A 20,436-nucleotide genomic window follows, 5' to 3' on the forward strand; every position below is an offset into this window, starting at 1 on the left:
TTCCTCTCTGCTCTCCTGCACACACGAGCTGAGCGCCACAACACTCGCTTGTTTGGGGGGAAAGAAAAGGGGGGTCATCACGGGTTGGTCGCGGTCTTTTTTGTGCGACTCGCCGTGATAAAAGCAGTAATGGAAATGCAAATCAGTGCAGCACGATTTAACTTGTCGTTTTAAAAAGCTTTTCTGGTTGCATCAGCTGCTAAAGGATACTCTGAGCTTCAGCATCAGATGCTGAGAGGCAGCCACAAATCTTTGGTATGCGACGAGTTAGGACAAGAACAGGTTGGCATTTTTTGTAGCCAATAAGGATAACCGATTGCAAACAGTCCACTTTTTAAGTATTTTTTAACACCAGTAATATTTCAGTAATGTAACAGTACTTGTATTTAAATAGAGATACTCAGTACTCTTTCCACCACTGAGTAAATGTAGATAGTGGCTTGGTACTTCAAATGAAAGTACCTCAAATTTGTATTGAAGTACAGTATTTGTACTTAGTTAATAAACCATCTGCCAGATGAATGTGGTATGAATGCTAAATGAACTGACTGCAGGAAAAACACATCATGCAATATATTGTTCCCAAAATGTTCCTGATGATGATGATGTGAAGAACACGTTACTTCCAGTAAGTGTTGGAACGTAGAAAACCACCGGTGTGGTTCTTTAAAGGTTTAGTAAAAAGGCTGCTGTGAGCAGAGCTTTCATTACATTACAGTGTGTCAGTCCAAGCTGCCCGTGTTACTCATGGCCGGCCTGAGTCGGTATGGATTGTGTAGGAGTGTGACGTTCACGTTCTCCAAAAGCTGCCCAGGGACTCACCTCTTAATCCCCCTCCACCTCTCACCTCTCCCCTTCCTCTGATCGACGAGAGTCAAATCAAAGCACACAGAGGGGAGGCCGGGTGGAAACACACTGAGACCTTAAAGCTGCATTATGCTGCTTATGATTGATCCATCTGCAGCGTTTGTGTTCAGGGATTAAAGGACTCATTCTGAAACGCAGAGCACACAAACATTTGGGACGAAAACATGACCTTAAAGCTGCACAAAGCACGATTTTCATGTGTTATTGAGGTAAATCTGCAGCGGCTCACAAGCTGAGATGTTGTAGATTTACCCAAATAAAAGTGCAGAGTTGGACAGAGTGACCAGCAGGACGACACACAGGGACACAAACAATTAACTCCTGCTGCCTTCTGGAGCCACACACAGAAAACATATCTGTGTTTTCAGTATATTTAGGAAGCCCTGCACAGACAGAGGAGTTTGCAGCATTATTTCACTGATGCTGAGCAAACACTAATCCAGGCTGTTGATCACCTCATTAATCACACCGTCTCATCCTGCAGAAAAAATGTGTCCACCTGAGGCTGTTCACTGATTTTCTGTGTGTGAAACAGGCTGAGCAGGAACAACGTGACCAACTATTTCCTCCAGTGTCCCAGTTTGTACCAAAGAAACTAATAAAGAAGGAGGGATCATAACATCTCTATACAACATTCAATGTTCCAGACTGTCAGGTCTGTTAAAGCTTATAGGAGGTGCAGCATCAGTCATGTTATTTGGAGACAATTGGAAATAAACAAATGTGCAGATTTAGAAAAAGTCGGTCAGTGTGTCATTATCTGAAATGTGGATTTGTAGCGTTATTTAATTAAGGCATCACATGACCGTGGTGTCACAGTAATCATGACAGCCTGACAGGAATGAGGGAAACTGTATCTCTGAATTATTTCTTGAACCAAACCACACATGTAGACTTTTCTATGTGATCTGCTTTTGATAACTAGCTGTATTTTTTATCTGAAGACAGCGATGGACATCGTTATTCTCTTTTTGCTTTTCGAGAACTTTTTTGTCTCTTTGTAGGGACAAAGCCGAGACGTCTGCAACGCTTCACAACAACCTGCTTATCAACTTGTTTACATCAGCTGATTAGAAAAAGATGCATCTGTTGAAATCACAGCCACAATAACTGCGGTTCAACCCTCGCTGCAGCGTTATGTTCACCACCACAGTGTTGAAACAGGACTTTTGTGTCCAGTCAGACCAGAAAGTGGCAGGAATTCAGTCGTGTGTCTTTATGAAATAGTTGGTGCTCGGTCCAGACCTCTGAATTGCCAACCATTTAGAGACGCGTCGAGGCCAACTCATTTTCTTTTTCTGCAGTGTAGATGGCCTGCATCATGTTTTCTCACTGGAAGGACTCCCCAGGGGGCACTTTGGACTGTTTTCTTGCACATTGGGCCACCAAAGAGGGCACTGTACCATGTTTTATTTACCATAGGAGCACATAAGAGAGCACTTTTGCAATCGCCTCCCCGATGCACCCTGGAGTTAATCAGTGCTGCAGCAGGAACATAATGTCCAGACCAAAAACGAAGAGAAATGAAAAAGTAATTCAGACAGATTTAGTCCCTCAGTTCAGTCTGTTTGGTCAAAAATAAGAATTTGTTGAAGCACAAATGAAAAGCAAATCCCAAACTGCTCATTTTATATTTGATAAAATCCTGAACAGACAGACAGAAGGGACAGAAGATTTACTGCAAAAAAAGTTAAAAACCTTTTTTACAGTACTATCGGTCTGTGTAAGTTTTATGTAGTGAAATGTCACTCAGGTGGGAAAGTGGGTGATAAAAGGTTTTCTCGTTTGAATCAAATCTGTCAGGCTCAGTCAGACTCTATCCTAACTGGGAAAGGTTGTCTATTACCTGACAGGAGAATCTGGCAATTTTGGTTTCTATCAGGAAAACTTTTTTTCCAGTTTGTCCGTCAGAATCAGTTACCTGAATTAGAAATTCACGTAGTTATTCTTATACATATTTTGCTTTGGTATTTGGTCACAATGAATATAGTAAGAAAAGAATGGAGACTTTCCATTAATGTAACATTTAGTGTCCTGTTGGACTGCAGCTTCCAAACAAACGTTACTGCAACCTTCAATGCTAAGAATTTAAAGGGATAGTTTGGATTTTTTGAAGTGTGGTTGTGTGAGACGGAGGTCGACATGAAGAGAAGCAGCAGGAGTGTCGGTACTGAAGCTGTGAAGGTCAGCAGCAAAACATATTAGAAAAAACTAAAAAGTGATATTTGGCTCATGGTTTCTCGTTGGAAAAGGCTTTCTGACAGCAAAGTAAAGCGGTGAAGTTATTCTACATGTAGCATACATTTAACCTGATTGATTTTTGGGGGGCAGCTGTGGCAGGACATTGCTCAGCTTCCATGCCGGTTCTCCTCTCTGCTTCTCCAAAGTGGGGGCGTGTCGACCACCATCAGCTGAAATACACTCCCACAACCCCATTTCAAATAATCAGAACTGTCCCTTTAACGAGTTCCAGTCCTGACATCTGTCTAAATTCAAAGACTTTTGGTTTGGTTTTGGTGTTTTGATGATTCTGTGAAGTAGAACTTGACCTCCTTTCGCACGTGTCTCCCTATAAAACATCTGAAACTGACTGGGTGTGACATGGGAAAAGGAAAGCAGTGAAGAGAGAGCGGAGTGAGTGAGTGACCTTCTGTCTCAGGTTTTTCCCACCAACAGCTCTCGTTGTCTGGGTGACGTTAAATATTGAGTCTGCGCTGCTGGTGGTTTTTACGAGTCATGCCGGGACAAAGCCCGGCTGCAGCGGGAGCTTTATGGTCCTGGCTGTCAGATGAACTTCATTAAATAAAGTGTTTATTGAGCTGCGGGGTCTGCTAACGCTCGAGTGGAATTAACACACTGTACATCCACATTCACACAAAAAGGCACACGGACGCTTTCGAGTACATTGTTGTTGTTTTTCCTTGTCATCCTCGAGGGTGAAAACAGGAATGTAACCTGGTAAACCGCGTCCAGACGGAGGTCACAGACAAACCCAAACCAGTGTGTCTGCGTGAGACTGTGTGTGTGTGTTTATGCATCCTAAACCAGCAGACATGGTTTTAGTGATTTGCAGCTCTAAATGCATTTTCATTTACTGTTCTTGGTCTTGACCAGTGGCCTCTGAGATACCAGCGATTTCACCAGAACAACTTCCAGGCATGTTGGTTAAAACTGACTTGTTTCCTTTTTAAATCTATTTGCAAATGCAACAACTTAAGACTCAGTGTTACTGATATTTAATTGCCCCATTTTTTTTTTTACATATTTTGCTTTTAACAAATATTGCACCTCCTGCAATTTGAAATTTGCAGAAAGCCATGTTGCGATTCCAATTAAATTTCAATTAATTGTGCAGCTCTATATATAACTGTTCTGCTCACAAGGGAGAGTTCACCCCAAAATCAAAAATACATATTTTTCTCCCGGCCTGCAGTGCTGCTTATCCATCAAGATAACTTTTGTGTGATTATGTGAGGCTGTAGAAATGTCTGCCTCCTCTCCAGTATAATGGCACTCAGCATGTGATGCTCAAATCACAAAAAAAATACATTTGACAAATTCAAAACCAAAGTCTCGGTTACTCAGAATAATCCACACACCTCATTGTGAGCAGTTTCATGTAGGAACTACTTTCTTTCTGCAGAAGAATCTACAGGAACTACTTTGTTTTTACTAGGAAAAAAGTAGTTCTTACATGAAACTGCTTTCAACAAGGTGTGTGGATTATCTTGTGCAACCAGGTCATGATTTCTGCAAAGAGACACGAGTTCTTTGAGCACCACAAGCTGAGTGCCATTCAGTCCTATTATATTAGAGAGAAGGCGGAAATCTCCGAAACTCTGCGACTTGATTTTGTCCCTTTGAAATAAAGATATTCAATGTGTAGTTAGGAGCTGCTTTACATTAAAAATATTCTTTTAATTACTCTTGAAAGAACAATCATAATGCGAGCCTTCACAGTTTTAACCCAGTTTAACTGTAGACATGTGGACATTGTTTAAGCTGCATATCATGCAGAGCGGCAAAAGTTCATGTGTCAGAAGTGATTTAACACAACTGTAAACTGACAGTCATGATGCCTCATACCTCCAGTTCATTCCCCTCACTGTCTGAACACATATTCTACAGAACATACTCCAAGTGTTACGGCTAGAAAGTTTAAGACAACAGTAAAGTCACTGCTGATGCTTGTGGTCGACTCTGGAATGAGCTTTTTAGGCAGCAGCCCGCAGCAATGTATAAATCCTAAAATTACCCGAGTAGATTGACCACCAAAAATCATCACAGTTGGTTACAGGGAGGACAAACGTCTCGAAAAGCCTCCTTCCCAAAGTTTGCCAGGTCATGATTGCTTTGAGGAGGCAGGGAGCGAGGAGCCGTGGCTCAGAGTAAGTTTTTTTTTTTTTGGAGGGGGGGTTGGGGATTTGTGCTGTTTAGCTATTTCTACTCTGTTTGTGTGCACAAATCAGGCTGTTCAGGTTTAACAAGCTTAATCTGCTAATGAGGCGGATGGAGCGGGGGAGTGTGGAGGACAGATGTTGATGGCTGTGGTGAGCTGGTGGCGGGGACAAAGGATGTTGTTTGCAGCGTTTGACCAAAATGAGGTTTGAGGGCCGATTCAGATGAAGGGACTGAAGAGACACATGAGACAGAAGCTGTTGTTCATTCAGTCTGAGTCATTTCAGACCAGTTTTATTACATATGTCAGTTTTTTCCAAAGTTTTGCTCAGGAAAAATCCTCTGAAACAACATGTATACCATCACGGGACATGAAAAGTCTTTACTGAAGGTTTCTGTTGGCGGAGAGTAAAACCACACCATTGTCTTTAAAGTGAGTGAGTTTTTATGAGGTACTCCATAGTCAGTATATTACCTACAGTATGAATGAATGAATCAAACTTTATTCGTGGAGAGAAATAAAACCTTTCAAATAAATTTAAAAGCAATATTAATAATAAAGAGTTAAATAAAACCTAGACTGAGAACTAGATGAAATAGAGTCAAAAAAAAAAAAGACAAAAGATTTTAGACACCTAAAAAATCACTGTCAGTTTATGTTACACTATATTTAAAATATTTTTACCACTTGACTGTGACATCATTCAGAATTTCTTGACAGGAAACCTCTGATATAAGTAAAATATATAAGCAAAATATCATTTTCTCTCGCTCAACTAGACTCTTTTAGCAAAAACAGTACAGAACACAGGAGTTGCAGGTCCACCGCCGCCTTGATCTGCTTGTTTGTGTTATTGTGTTTTGTGTTATCAGTGTTTTAAAAGGTTTCACTTAAGTCACCAGTGGACCTGCAACTCTCATCTTCTTTGAGGTAAAATCACTGATTTTGTCAATAGAGTTTGGTGGCTTTGTACAGAGTGATATTTGGTCGGTTGGTATAACAGCAGTTTTCTATCAGAAAAGGCTGCATGACAGTAAGATCAAGTGATGAAAATATTATAAATATAGTGTATACTTAAAATGATTTTGATTTTTTTAGATGTATGAAATAGATTTTGCTGCAGACCCAACCACACTTCAAAAAATCCAAACTGCTCCCTTAGCATATATATTGATCTCTGACTCTTTTTGAAAAGTCACTGTTGGTCCAGTATGGAAACCACTGACAAACCATTATCATGCAAACTTACTGAAAACTATATAAAAAGTGTTATGACAGGAAGTTGTTGTTTCAAGCTGCCAAATTTCAGCTCAGATGTTTCTGCTGAACACCTCAGGTGATGTGAAATCAGAGAATCCTTTCAGTGTTTCCTGAAGGCTGTTCTGTCATTTTACTGCAGAAGTTTCTCACTGATTTATGAGTTTTGAGTTTGAGTGATTGCCTTTAATGTTCTTATGTTGTTTCAGGTGCAGCCATCCCTGTAGGCATCGACGTGCAGGTGGAGAGCATCGACAGCATCTCAGAGGTCAACATGGTGAGGAATCGCTGTTTAATCAAAACACAACGTATTGTATGTAGTTATATGGATCAAACAAAGCTTTCATGCAAAGAATATGCATTGTTGATTTTTAGAATTTGAGTGTCAAAAGTTTTTTGAGTAATCATTGTAGCCCTAGTTCATATATCTACATCAGCATCCTTTCCTCTAAATTATCTGGTAGTTGTTCGCCTCTTCAGGGTCACCATGGAAGTTTTTGGCTCTTTTGATCCCTGCGTTAGGAGTTAAGAAACGGTTACTGAAAGCTGGAACTTCAGAGGGTTAAAAAAAAAGGGTGTGACGTCCACTTCGGGCTGCTCTGACATCACTTCCTGTCGGTTCACTTCGTCTGGTTTGTGACCCCTCGATGGCTCCGCTTTCAACTCAGCCGGCCACTTACTTACAAGTGCTTTGTCGAGTTCCTGCAGCCAAGAGAGATAAATTGTGCGGAGGACGGTGTTGTCATGGCAGCCTCTGCAGGATTGTTAAAAAATCTGCATGTAGTCTGGACCAAACCTCAGACTGCGTTCTTGTTCTCAGGCTGCTGCTGAAAAATGTCCACTTCATCCATCAGTGACACTGATTTCTGAGCCTTTTCAGCTCCAATGATCCCAAAATAAAAGTGACACCATCGTGCAAAAGACGTCAGACTTTAACATCAAATAATGATTTTTCCCTTCCATTTATGCTGCTCACATGTTGCTCACATATAATATTTACAACTTTGAAACCTACGATTAAATCATTTGTTATTTTAGCATCATTTTATACAAATCCATGTTTGAAATAACAACAAAACATTAGAAAGAAAGAAAGAAAGAAAGAAAAGAGAAGACGAGGAAAGAGAAGCAGAAAGACAAAAATATCTTCACACAGAGATGTGAGACTGTTGATGAATTATTGTGGATTTGTTGCAGGCATGTGGATTTTCACCTGTGTTACAAATTAAGGAACTTAGGAAGATTTTCTTTTCACCTTTTCTAAAGTCATAAACATTTTGGATCAGACTTAGAAAGTGGATCACTTTCCTCTCAGGGCCTCCGTAGCACTGTGGTATAAGTTCATCAATCTAAAAATCAAAGCTGGGACACAAAGAAAAGATCAACATTATTTCTTTGGTTTTGTGTTTGTGTCCTGCAGGACTTCACCATGACCTTGTACCTGCGTCACTACTGGAAAGACGAGCGTCTGGCGTTTCCGTCCCGAAACAATCAGAGCAGGACGTTTGACTCGAGGCTGGTGAAGAAGATTTGGGTTCCTGACGTCTTCTTCGTTCACTCCAAGCGCTCCTTCATCCACGACACCACCATGGAGAACATCATGCTGCGGGTTTACCCAGATGGAAACATCCTCTACAGCGTCAGGTGCCGGACAGTTTTTTTCCCCCTAGGATGGTGAAGTCATGACCCAACATTCTCTGCATCTGATTGGCTTACCCTGATATTTTTACCTTAACTTTTCTCATGACCAAATGTACTCAGTCCAAACAACAAAAACCAACAAAAGAGAACGAGCCAGTCAGAGTCAAAGAAGAGCATCTTAGCACGTTAGCATGTTAACATTTGCTAAGAAGCACTAAACATCAAGTAGATGAAATATTTCCCAACCTGCTGAGAGCTTTGGAGGAAAATTCAGGGGATCATCAGTTCAGTGTGATTCATTCCATTCCATGTCAGTCCATCCTATAGTTTCTATACAGTAGTGGTATCTTTCAGAGATATTTCAGTCTGAGGCTAAAATGTGCAAATTGGTGGGCGGACCAATGTCATCATCCATACAGCCGTGCAGCTAGCGTGGCTGAAAAGTAATTATAGTTATTAAAACACTATCTTACTTCCATATATGTCATTTAAGTTTACCGGTTAGCTATCTTAGCAGCACTGATCCAAACCCGAGCCCTCCTAAACACTTCCTCCATCCATCCTTCGCCTCTGCCCTCTAACACGCCAAAAACCATTTTGCTTTATTCACCATTTTTCCTACTCGACATGGGAGACGGTTACACTCTGGTTTCCATGGCAACAGCAGGAGAGGTCCATCCAGGCCACGATAAATTACTGTAGTGAAAGATGCATTGTGCGTTTGTGTGTTTCAGGGTCACTGTGACGGCTCTCTGCTCGATGGACTTCAGCAGCTTCCCTCTGGACACACAGAACTGCTCGCTGGAGCTGGAGAGCTGTGAGACACACACACACACACACACACACACACACACACACACACACACACACACACACACACACACATAATATACACACACACATGTATACTATAGTATACACTTCTCGCTGCATGTGTTACTTCATGATATAAGAACATGAAGAGGAAAACAGGTTAATAGCAGGATGAACTCAGCTAATCTGTGTTTTTCTCAGTTCTCGTTTTTTCTCAGTTTTTCTGTGACACTGAACACCTCTCGCTCTCTTTCTTCCTTTCTCTCATTCCTTCTTTTTCTCTCCACAGATGCGTATAATGAGAACGACCTGATGCTTTACTGGAAGAATGGAAACGACTCTCTGAGGACGGATGAGATCGTCTTATCTCAGTTCTTCATTGAGCATTTCCACGCCTCCAGTGGCCTGGCTTTCTACAGCAGCACCGGTGTGTGTGTGTGTGTGTGTGTGTGTGTGTGTGTGTGTGTGTGTGTGTGTGTGTGTGTGTGTGTATGGTTTAATAACCTGAATTCATGGTGACAGGGCAGAGGATTCTGTTGTCAAAAGGATGCAGCAGGTGGTTCACTGCTGAAACATAATAGAATACAAATATAATACAGAATCATTTTTATGGCATCCTGTTTGTTTGTGCTCAGTGGCCAAAAGTATGTGGACGCTGCTGTCTAAAAGTAAAAAGTATTCTACGGAGCACTGGAGTGGCCATAGAAAGAAAAATATAAAAGAGAATGCTGTTCTTTTATTTATTTGTTCGCTAAATTAATAAAAAATTATGGAGGAAATGCTGAAAATTTAAGATTTATATCTGCAAAGAGGAAATAAAAACAGTGAGATGGCCTGTTAACACTAGAGCTGCAGCGATTATTCAATTACTGATCGTTTATTAAACTATTTTGATAATCGATTAATCGGTTTGAGTAAACGCTAATGACCTGTCACATGATGACACCAAACACGCTACTTTCCAAACAATTCAACTTTTTTTTAATTGATTTGACTGATTGATTTCAATTTGACGGCAGCTGATCACCAAAATGAATAAATGAAAAAACAGAAGATGATCTTTTGGATGTTTGCAGAATGAAATTGTTCATGCCAAGTTGTGAGGGAGTGTTTGTTAACATAGCAGTTAGCATGTGACCGCTGTTAATGCTAGCTTAGTTATAATTATGCTTTAATATAAAAACTTAAGTGATTTTATCCATCGAGAAAATTATACAAAATAAAATACAGAAATGCAAATGTAGTTACAATGACACTTTCCACTTGATATACTCTAGTGAGAAAACAGTTATCAAAACATAACCAACCTACTTAGCTAATTATAGCAAAACTAAATTGTGTTGCATGAGATTTTGTGTATTTTTGATTTGCTTTGTGTAACTGTCAAGTTGCATGGAAATTATGTTTGATGCAATTTGCAGCCTGCAGCCTGTTGCATCAAAGTTTCACAGTGTGAAGGCAGTTTAAGAATCTCGCAGGCTCTGTGTCTTTTAGGGTGTTTCTAGTGAAGAAGTTTTAGACAGTAGTGAGCATCTCACTCTGTGTTTGATCCTGTTTACGTGTTGAAACAGTAAAGTGTTTTTTGTGCCTCTTTGCACGAATCCAGCCCTGTTAAAAACAAAAAAAGTGAGGAAATTCCTGTAGCAACATCTGGTGGGAAGTGTGAAACCTGAATTCTGCTCTGAATTTAGCAGAAGATTAAAGGGTAACTTTGGTATATTTTTCAACCTGGAACCTGTTTTTCCATGTTTTTTGTGACTAATGAGGCCAGTGATTTTTGTAATTAGTTCTGTATTGAGACAGAGAGCTGCAGGCATCAGCCACAAAACAGGCAGTTTATGAAGAGTCAGTCCCTCCACTAAAAGTGTTTGTTTTACCACTGACAGACTCAGATTGTTATTCTAAACCTCTGACAGCGTTATGGAAAGGATCCGTACAGAGAGAGAGCTTTTTATTAAAGAGTACGAACCTTTTTGTTTAACCACAAGAAGCTATTTTATTGTTCTCGCCAAATCCACCAGACTCCATGTATAGAAACAGTAATTTTATCCTTGTAAAGCACACTTCATTCAAACTGGATAGAAACTAAATAAAACTCACCAAAACTGTCTTGATTGGTTTTTCCAACTGTTCCTGTAAACACCAGCTCTGGTTGTTTGGTTCAAATAAACCTTTAATTCACCGAGTCAGAGGGGAAAATATCAGGAGAGGAGCGAGAGGGAGGTCAGACATCAGAGAAGCAGCGGGCAGAAACGACGTGTGGAGTCAGAATATTTTTACATCTAACTCAGTGAATTACGGATTTATTTCAACCAAACCAGAACTGGTGATTGCTGGAACAGTGGAAAGAGGAACCAAGATGGTTTTGGTGAGTTTTATTTTGTTTCTGTTGAGTTAAAATGAAGTGTGTTTTACGATGTTAAAATGACTGTTTCTGTAAATGGACTCTGGTGGGTTTGATGAGTGCACCAACACAGCTGTTTCTGATTAAACAAGAAGGTTCGTACTCTTTAAAAAAAAATGTCTCTCTCTCTGTAGGGATCCTTTCCATAATGTTGCCAGACTCACCTGTAAGGATTAAGCTACATCTCTGTCTGTTTTGCCACCTGCCTTTTGTAAAGTGTATTATTATAACAGAAGAAAATAGGACCCGGGTTGAAAAGTGCCAGCATTACCCTTTAATGCCGTCGTTTCTCAATGAAATGTTCAATGTCTTCATGTCTTTTTTTCTCAGGTTGGTACAATCGTCTGTTCATTAACTTCATTTTGCGGAGGCACATCTTCTTCTTCATGCTGCAGACGTACTTTCCCACCATGCTGATGGTCGTTCTATCCTGGGTTTCCTTCTGGATCGACCGGAGGGCCGTTCCTGCTCGTGTCTCTCTGGGTAACACCATCATATGTTAATTACAGTAATTAACATGGACCAAAAATCAAAGTCTAAAATTTCATGACATTAGTTTGTGGAAACATGATTTTTGCTACAATGTGACTATGTAATATTTTTGTGCCTCCATGCCAGAATATAAAAATATGCAAAATGTTCAAATCCAGTCAAATTAAACCTGCTAATCAGAATTAACAAAAGAGACAGAGGTCATGAAGTTGAGAAATCTATACTTTGGTGAAACAATGAGTCTTCGCAAAATTTCCTGTATCATTTGAAGTTTTTCTGTAGAAGTGGACCCATCAGGTGTCAGAGGTCGTGTTATGTGTGAAAACAGATGAGCTGCGATGTAAAAACACCTGTGTTTTCTCCTTCTGAAGGTATAACCACAGTGCTCACCATGTCCACCATCATCACCGGAGTGTCCTCCTCCATGCCTCAGGTAACTGCTGCCTTTGTGTGGGTCAAGAGGCCTTCAGGTACAGTCGGCCACGTTGCTCGTCTTCACACTCATATGGGCTCCTGTGGTCAGTTTGAGACTTTCTGGCCTCAGGAAAGTAGTTTGGTGTGTTTGTTGTTTGTGAGATTCAGCAGCAGTGTTTTCCTGTGAAACTCCAGCAGTGTTTTGTGGACTAACAAACTAAAACTGACCTTCAGTCGGCATGAGGGTGAGGAGATAATGACTGAGGTCCAGCACCTACATTAAATGGTGTTTGGATGTGCGCGACCACCATGCACCGTTTACGGCCCAATATCACAAGTCACAACTTTGCCTCAAGGGGCTTTACACTCCACACACTCTTACACTGCAAAAATCCCCTTCAACTAGAAAAACAGGAAGAACAAGGAAGGGATTCCTCTCCCAGCAGAGACCCACAGAGATGTCTGCACTCAGCTTGTGGTGCTCAAAGCTCCAAAAAATACATTTACAGTGATATCTCTTTCCAGAAATCATGACCTGGTTACTCAAGATAACCCACACACCTTGTTGTGAGCAGTTTCATGTAGGAACTACTTTCTTTTGAGCTGAACAAAAGTAGCTCCAGTATATTCTACTGCAGAAAGAAAGTAGTTTTCTTGTGGGAACTATTCTCTTTCCACCGATCGTATCACCACACAGCATGCATCTACTCATGGGCGAGAGGCTCGTGGCATTGCAGGGTGTGAACATTAATAACCTCTTCCTTAGCTGAGCTGTAACCTCTCCTCAGTGAGCAGATGCACGCTTCCTTCTGCACAGTGATGTGGTTGGAGGGTTAAGTTTGGCCAAAATCACACCAAAACAGTCACAATGCATGAATAGTACTACCACTATTCTTAATTTTGGGTGAACTGTCCCTTTAATGCATAATGCACTGCAGATAAAAACGTGTGCATGCAGTCTGTGTCCAATTTTTTACTTTAATGAGCTGTTGATTGATCATTGATGTATTTGATGTTTTGTGCTCGTCTGTGTGTGTGTGTGTGTGTGTGTGTGTGTGTGTGTGTGTGTGTTTGTGTGTGTGTGTGTGTGTTCGTTGTCCAGGTATCGTATGTTAAAGCGGTGGACATCTACCTGTGGACCAGCTTCCTGTTTGTCTTCCTGTCTGTGATCGAGTACGCGGCTGTGAACTACTGCACCACTCTGGAGGAGATGAGGAAGATGAAGAGGGGGAAGGTCAGCGCAGGCGACACACAGGATTATTACAGCACACATCAACACTCAGACAGGGAGGGAACCATGGAGGTGACAGAGGAGCAGGAACCTCATGTTTCACTGAATGTCTCCCTCTAGTGTCCAAACAGAGACATTACATCAGAACGTACACAAAGAGCCTTTTCACATCCAGACCTAAAGATTTAAATCTGACATCTTCTGGGTAATTTTCAGAGGTGGAATGTAACTAAGTACATTTAGCTAATGACTGTACTGAAGTACAAATCAGAGGTGGTTTTTCCTATTCCACTACATCCCAGAGGGAATAACGGCACTTTTTGCTCCACTACATTAATCTCACAGCTTTAGCTCCTTTACAAATTAATGATTAGTTGATTAATCCATTAGATGATTCAACAGATTAATCAGATGCTATTTTAATAAAAGATTATTTAGGCATTTTTTCTTGCAGAAATGCTTGAAAATTTTCTCAGTTTCAGCTGATAAAGGTGAAAATGTGCAGGTTGTCTTCATCTTAAATTCCAGTAAACTGAATGATTATTGAGATTCAGACTGTTCAGACACAACAAGACATTTAAAGTGTTATTAAGCATGGAGATATACTTGTTTTTAATGATGCATGAAGCCTGCCTCATGATGAAATACATGAACAGTAGAGCAGTTTTACGGCGGTAGGAGAAAGTAAGTCTGAGGCCGTCATGTCGGTACGTAGCAGAAAATGTTGGGAAAAACGGTTTGGGGGCGGAGCAGATGGCATGTTTTATCGACAGCTCATCAGACGGCTGAGCTGGTGAAGTGATCTCATCGATCATCGGTCCACTGAGACGAAAAAAGAGCACCAGCTGTGTGCGGTACAGAAGCAGCACATTGAAAGGTTTGGGGGGAAACTCAGTCAGCACAGTATGAATGAGGAGGCCCTGGTGCATTTATTTAGACTGTGATGTCCACATGGATGTGTCGATAGTCTTAACAAAGTATTGTGCTTGTATTTTAATATTTATTCTGAATGTCTTAAATCCTGCCCCCCTCATTATGATAAAAAACTAAAACTGAAACTAATAAAAACTAAACAAAAACTAAACTGAAACAAGCAAACACTCTGGAAACTAACTGAAACTAAACTGACTAAATTTAAAACACAAAACTATAAAAACTCCGAGGTAAAGATCACACAGTACTGTTCTGTTCTTCTCTGTATTGTGTCAGATCCCATCCACCTTCAACGCCAGCCAGGCGATGGCCTTCGACGGCTGTTTCCACGACAACGACATTGAACTGACTCCGTTCTCCCGCATCGCGCCCACCCTGACCTCTGACCCCCTCACCACGCCGGCCCAAACCCCGGACATCCGGCCCACGGAGGGGACCCGCCTCCGCCGGCAGTGGTCGGTGCGCGAAAACGTGGACCTGCTGGTCAGCAACAGCTACATGATCGACTCGTACTCGCGCCTGGCCTTCCCCCTGTCCTACCTGCTCTTTAACACCATCTACTGGAGCCTGTACTCGTGATCCTGCACCACGCGCTCTCCATGAACTCCGTGACGGTGCCGAGTCAGAGAGCGTGATGGAGGATTCCTGCGCTCCACGGGGCCCACAGGCCACTTCACTGAATTAACTCTTGATCGCAGGAGGCCCCTCATCACTAATCGTGTTCTTTACAGCAGAGATAAAAGCACTCGAGTTCCTCAGAGTACGAGCTCTTAATCGTGTACAGTTTCACCCTGACATCTGTCTCGCAGGAGCGGGTTGAATCCTGACACTTGGACAGTAACGGATCCTGATGTGACTCTTCTATCTGTGCTTCATAACAATCTAATACTCTTACTACACTTTTGTTGGTATCTTTATCAAGGAAATATTGAATTAGGATTAAATTTATTTGAAAATGTTCTGTGAAAAACATCCTCCTTTGACCTGATGAACGATGTGAGTGGAGCCAACCGACTACTGTACATGTGATTTAATCCTAATTAAATTTTTATCTTCTTCATGTGAAGGTATGTTCACTGCAGGGCCATGTTTGAACTTTATGTGTGTGTGACTTTGGGGTTTTTAGCAACCTGCAGGGATGTTATGATTAAAAACACATTGTGGCTCTTTCATAAGTTTTATTTGGTCTTTTTATACTTTTTTTTTTATATATACTTTTTTTAAATGAATAAAATAAGAAATAAAGTTTCCAGACTCCAGCAGGATTGTTGGGACATAAAAGTCACAGTATAAGTTAACGACCAGGACATTAAAGTTTAAGAAATATCTTTAAAATTTAAAATTTAAATAAATAAATAAATAAATAAATGCTTTCCTGTGGGAGATGCGTTTGGGGCTTCTGTATTTCTATTTCCTCCCCTGCAGGTGTACTGCTAAATTAAATTAAAATTTAATAATATAGAGCTATCTATAACTTTCATTATGCTGGTGAAACGTACAGTTTCCATAGCAACAACAGAGTTTGTGCGTTGATGGGGAAAAGTAACGTTACGGGCGATTTTTGTGGAAGCAAAGGAAGAGTTCACAAGTTCACAATCCCGCAAACACACCGCAAGACAGCCAAAAATCAAGCCGGACCTGAACGCAGCAGGAGGACAGGTGAGTTTTTCGTTGAGGCGTGATCACTGAAAACAAGTCGATCACTAGCAGATTTTTAACACATAAAATCGAGATATATTAGCACAATGCTAACTGGATGTAGCGGTGACCGTTAGCTTCCTCTAACGTTAACGTTCCCGTTCATTTGTGGACGTTAACCAGCTAACGGCAGGATGCTAATCACAGAGTCCGTTACGTTATGCTAGCTGCTGTTTGACCCAGAAATACCGGGGGACAGGAGGTTCACAGCTCGGTTAACTGGACTGAAACTTGCAAAGGTGCTTTCCTGGACGTTTTTCTCATCAACTAGACTAACTAACGCAAACAGACACGGTTTTTAATTCAGGTTAAAAAAAAAAAAAGACTGGTCAGCACCAACCGAACCTAATGTTAAAAATACACGCTTTAAGCTAGCGTTAGTTCCATGGATAGTTAGCTTAAATACCAGAATCTTTTTACTGCAAAAATCTCATGCAAATGTCTGTTTTCAGGAAGAAATTTTAATCTTAGAAATTCAGCCCAGCTAGCTGATAGTTAGCTGGCAAAGTTTGTTGATCAAGTTATGGGGAAAATTCAGCCAGCCGTTAATGTTGGTGTCAGTTTGTGACACCGGAAGCCCATTAACGGCAGTAAAAGTAAAACAAATTAAAGTCATACTTATGAGAAAAATAGAAAAAGTCGAAATAATGAGATTATCTCATATTTATGACTTTGACGTTCATATTTATGACTTTGTGTAGTTACAGTATTTCAACTTTTATGTAATTATTTCAACTTCATTTACTGTAAATGATAGGAGAAAAATAAATCCTCAAATTTAAGAAGCTTAACTGCTGTCATAAAGGAGTAGTTTGCTAAGGAAACCAGAAAATATTCACATTTGAGAAGCTGGAATCAGAGAATTTTGACCTCTTTTTTATTTCTTAAAAAATTGCTCAACCTGATTTATTGATTATCACAATAGTTGGCGATTAATTCAATAACTGATTACTAATCAATTGCAGCTCTATGGCTGAGCAGTATTGAGTAAGAAATTCATGAATATGTGAAACAATGTACAGCATCTCAAAAATGTTAATATATATATATATTTACACACATAAAAAAACACAGCAAATCCTCACATTTTAGAAGCTGCAGCCAGCAAATGTTTGTCATACTGGCAGAGTAAAAGATCTGTTGACTGACTAATGGATTAATTGATTATTGATTTCTTGTAACCACTCTTGTTCTGTACAAGCTATAGTCTAAATATACGTACTGGTGCTGTACATTGATAGGATTCAAACAGAATGATTGTATTAACTAGTCAGTCAGTGTGTTTGTCAATCAGCAAAAATAACTGACTACTATTCTGATAAATGCTCACTCCATTAACTCTTCCAACAAGCTAAAATGCCAAGATTTTGTTAAAGTTTTATTACTGTGAACTACTTGCTTTGAATTTTCTTTCTGTATTTGTTTGTTTTAGATTATTCATCTGTTTCTCAGACTTAATAAAGTCTTACTTTTCTTTTTGTGATTGGCATCTTTCTCTAGTTTTAAAGGGTGATGTAAGGAGTCATTGGTGACAGTGGTGGACCTTTAGAAGGACATCTGCTTATCACAAACAAATAAAAGATTATGACTCCTTTGTTTACTGTACAGCAATTCAATCTGCAGTTTTTACCTGGACGCTTTCACTTTTAGTCCATTAAATAATCTTGTTGTTGCAGTGTTTCCTTCACGCCAGCTGGTGTTGTGACTCATTTCCTTCTCTCCTCTGCTCCCCCTGCTAGTCTCCGTGGTGACCATCGACAGCAGCAGCACTCATCCCGTTGACTTACCTGCCAGCCCGTGTCACATGACGTCAGACCAGAATCCACTTTATCCAGCCGATCTACAGGTGCAGTTATCGCTTGGAGCGCTGGGACCTGGATACTACTACTACTACTGCTACCAGGTACTGTGATATTAAACCTTACCGCACAGACACTCAGACATTACTTATGAACTTGAAGTAACAGAACTTCTCAGCAGTCTGGTCTTCTCGCTGCTCAGTTACTAGAATACATGAATTTGTTTGGGATGAACTTCATCGTCAGATTTCTGTCTGTAAGTCAATTTTATTTAAACCTTGAATCACAAATTTGCTTCAGAGGGCTTTACAATCTGTGCAGAGTAGACAGAAATAATAATGATAATAACAGGGTTCCCTTGCATCCTTGAAAATTTGCAAAACAGCTGGCCAGTTTTCCAGTCATGGACAACACAAAGAAAATGGGTGAAAATTTTAAATTTCCAGGGAAATTTCTTTGTGATGTCCTGGAAAACTACGTCAGTATTTTGTTTTGTTTTTTTCTCATTTGTTCAAGTGGACAATAAGATGACATGAAATGTTTAATTTTTGTAACAGTAGGTATGATTAGCCAAGTTAAAGGGATAGTTCACCCAAAAATGAAAATTCAGTCATTATCTACTCACCCTCATACTGATTTAAGATTGAGTTTAGTTTGTTAGTCCTCAAAACACTGCTGTGTTGTGTTCTGCGTCACAGAATCTCCCAAACAATGGAAGTGAATGGTAACCAATTTTCAAAAGTCAAAAAACAACAGAATAAAAACATAAAATGCCTCCATACTGCTCATCTGTTGTAATCCAAGTCTCATTAACCCCAACATGCCAAGGTGACTAAAAAATGCCTGAATCTACACTGTAGATCTTTAGCTTGGAGCCATGTTCACGTTCACACTGTCTGAACTGGGTGTGTGTGGTGTGACGGTGTGTAAACGGCATGTTGGGACATTAAGAGACTTGGATTATGCCAGACAAGCAGTATGGAGGCATTTCATGATATTTTTCCAGTTGTTTTTACTTTTGAAAACCGATCATTGTGTGGGAGATGCTGCAACACTGTTTTCCTGTGAAACTCCTTCAGTGTTTTATGGACTAAAAAAATAAACCCGACCCTCAATTGAGGGTGAGTAGATAATGACTGAATTTTCATTTTTGGGTGAACCACCCCTTTTAAGACTTATTATTCCTAGTAAAGAGGCCATAAACTGATCAAAGAGAAGCGCTGTTGGAAGTGAGGAAACACCAGAGGCAGGATGAAAACTCAAAATATATGGTAAATAAATCAAAATCGATTCTAAATAAAAAAAGATTCTAAACCATAGATACAAAGCAAATGAAAAGTTAGTGCAAGATAAAATAGTAGAATACTAAAAGAGAGGATATTTACTGAAATGATTTAAACCAAAAATAAAAAGTAAAGTGATAAAAAACAATCCAGAAAATTAAACGAAAAAATAAGTTGACAATAACAAATAGAATAAAATGATATATCAACTAGTAAAATGGACTAAAATGTAAAAATTAATAGACAATAACTAAATAAATGAATAGGTAACTAAATAAGTTAATTTCAATTAATGGCCAAACTAAAACGGTAGGTCTTGAGTTTGCTTTAAAAATATCATCACTCATTAACTAGTGGCAGTTAATGATGTAAAGTTGTTGGATACTAGTTGTTTTATTGGTGTTCAGGCAGTATAATTCATAATAAAAAATACATTTAGGTTATAAATTCATCATAATGTTAATAAATTTTATTTACATATACTAGTTAATCAGAGAGCATAAATGGTTTTACAGAGGAAACAAAATGAAATACAATGACAATACTATAAAAAAAATTAAGAATAAAATAACATTAAAAAAGGCAATAAATGGCAAAAGTAGAGGAGATAGACGTGAAAGTAGTGACATTAAAACATGGAAAGTTTATGCCTGTATACTGAAATGTTCCCATAAGTTAGGATGATGGGGCAAGTTTGAGTTTAAATCAGACCACAGAATGGAACATGTTAGTGTCTGGTACAATCCCAGTCTGTCAAACCAGTTAGACCAGCACTGAAAATGTCCTGGCAAAGTCCTGTGAAATGATCTTTAGACAATAGTGGGAACCCTGATAAAGCAGTGAGGTAAACCGGTGCAAGTTAAAGTTAAATGTATCAGTGGGAGGGCAGAGGGGAGATGAATGGTAGGATGAGAGGAGGGAGGAGTTTCAGGGAGGGAGAGGGAGGAGTGGACGCTGCTGCAGTGCTGCTCTGTGATTGGTGGCTGCTGGACCATGTGCTGACCCCTCTCAAACTGTAGCCTAACTAGGGCTCCCACATACATTCACACACACACACACACACACACACACACACACACACACACACACACACACACACACACACACACACACACACACATATGAAGTGGTGTGTAGTCCTCTGTTGAGTGGCAGGAACATGTGAGCTCCTTCACATTTGCTATTCTGGGCAGGGGAGGGGAAAG

At 40.0% G+C, this 20,436-nt stretch overlaps 1 protein-coding gene across 2 annotated transcripts in view; it reads left to right on the forward strand.

Annotated features, from left to right (window-relative positions):
• LOC146307868 (gamma-aminobutyric acid receptor subunit rho-3) overlaps positions 1 to 15,626 on the forward strand; it is a 30,385-nt gene extending 14,759 nt beyond the window's left edge. Inside the window, exons 1-9 of one of the 2 annotated variants that reach the window (XM_084747773.1) lie at positions 5,646 to 5,698; positions 6,733 to 6,800; positions 7,944 to 8,167; positions 8,899 to 8,981; positions 9,267 to 9,404; positions 11,712 to 11,864; positions 12,245 to 12,306; positions 13,390 to 13,521; positions 14,728 to 15,626. In XM_084747773.1, the coding sequence (XP_084603899.1) occupies positions 6,798 to 6,800; positions 7,944 to 8,167; positions 8,899 to 8,981; positions 9,267 to 9,404; positions 11,712 to 11,864; positions 12,245 to 12,306; positions 13,390 to 13,521; positions 14,728 to 15,030 (1,098 nt within the window). In that variant the 5' untranslated portion in view covers positions 5,646 to 5,698; positions 6,733 to 6,797 and the 3' untranslated portion in view covers positions 15,031 to 15,626. Of the gene's footprint in view, positions 1 to 5,645; positions 5,699 to 6,732; positions 6,801 to 7,943; positions 8,168 to 8,898; positions 8,982 to 9,266; positions 9,405 to 11,711; positions 11,865 to 12,244; positions 12,307 to 13,389; positions 13,522 to 14,727 lie in introns of those variants that run through there. The other variant, XM_084747772.1, reaches the window with a different exon arrangement.
• The last annotated feature ends 4,810 nt before the right edge of the window (positions 15,627 to 20,436 follow it).

The sequence above is a fragment of the Lutjanus erythropterus genome, chromosome 21 (genome assembly GCF_056507025.1).
Source record: "Lutjanus erythropterus isolate fLutEry1 chromosome 21, fLutEry1.hap2, whole genome shotgun sequence".
Taxonomy (NCBI): Eukaryota; Metazoa; Chordata; class Actinopteri; order Lutjaniformes; family Lutjanidae; genus Lutjanus; species Lutjanus erythropterus.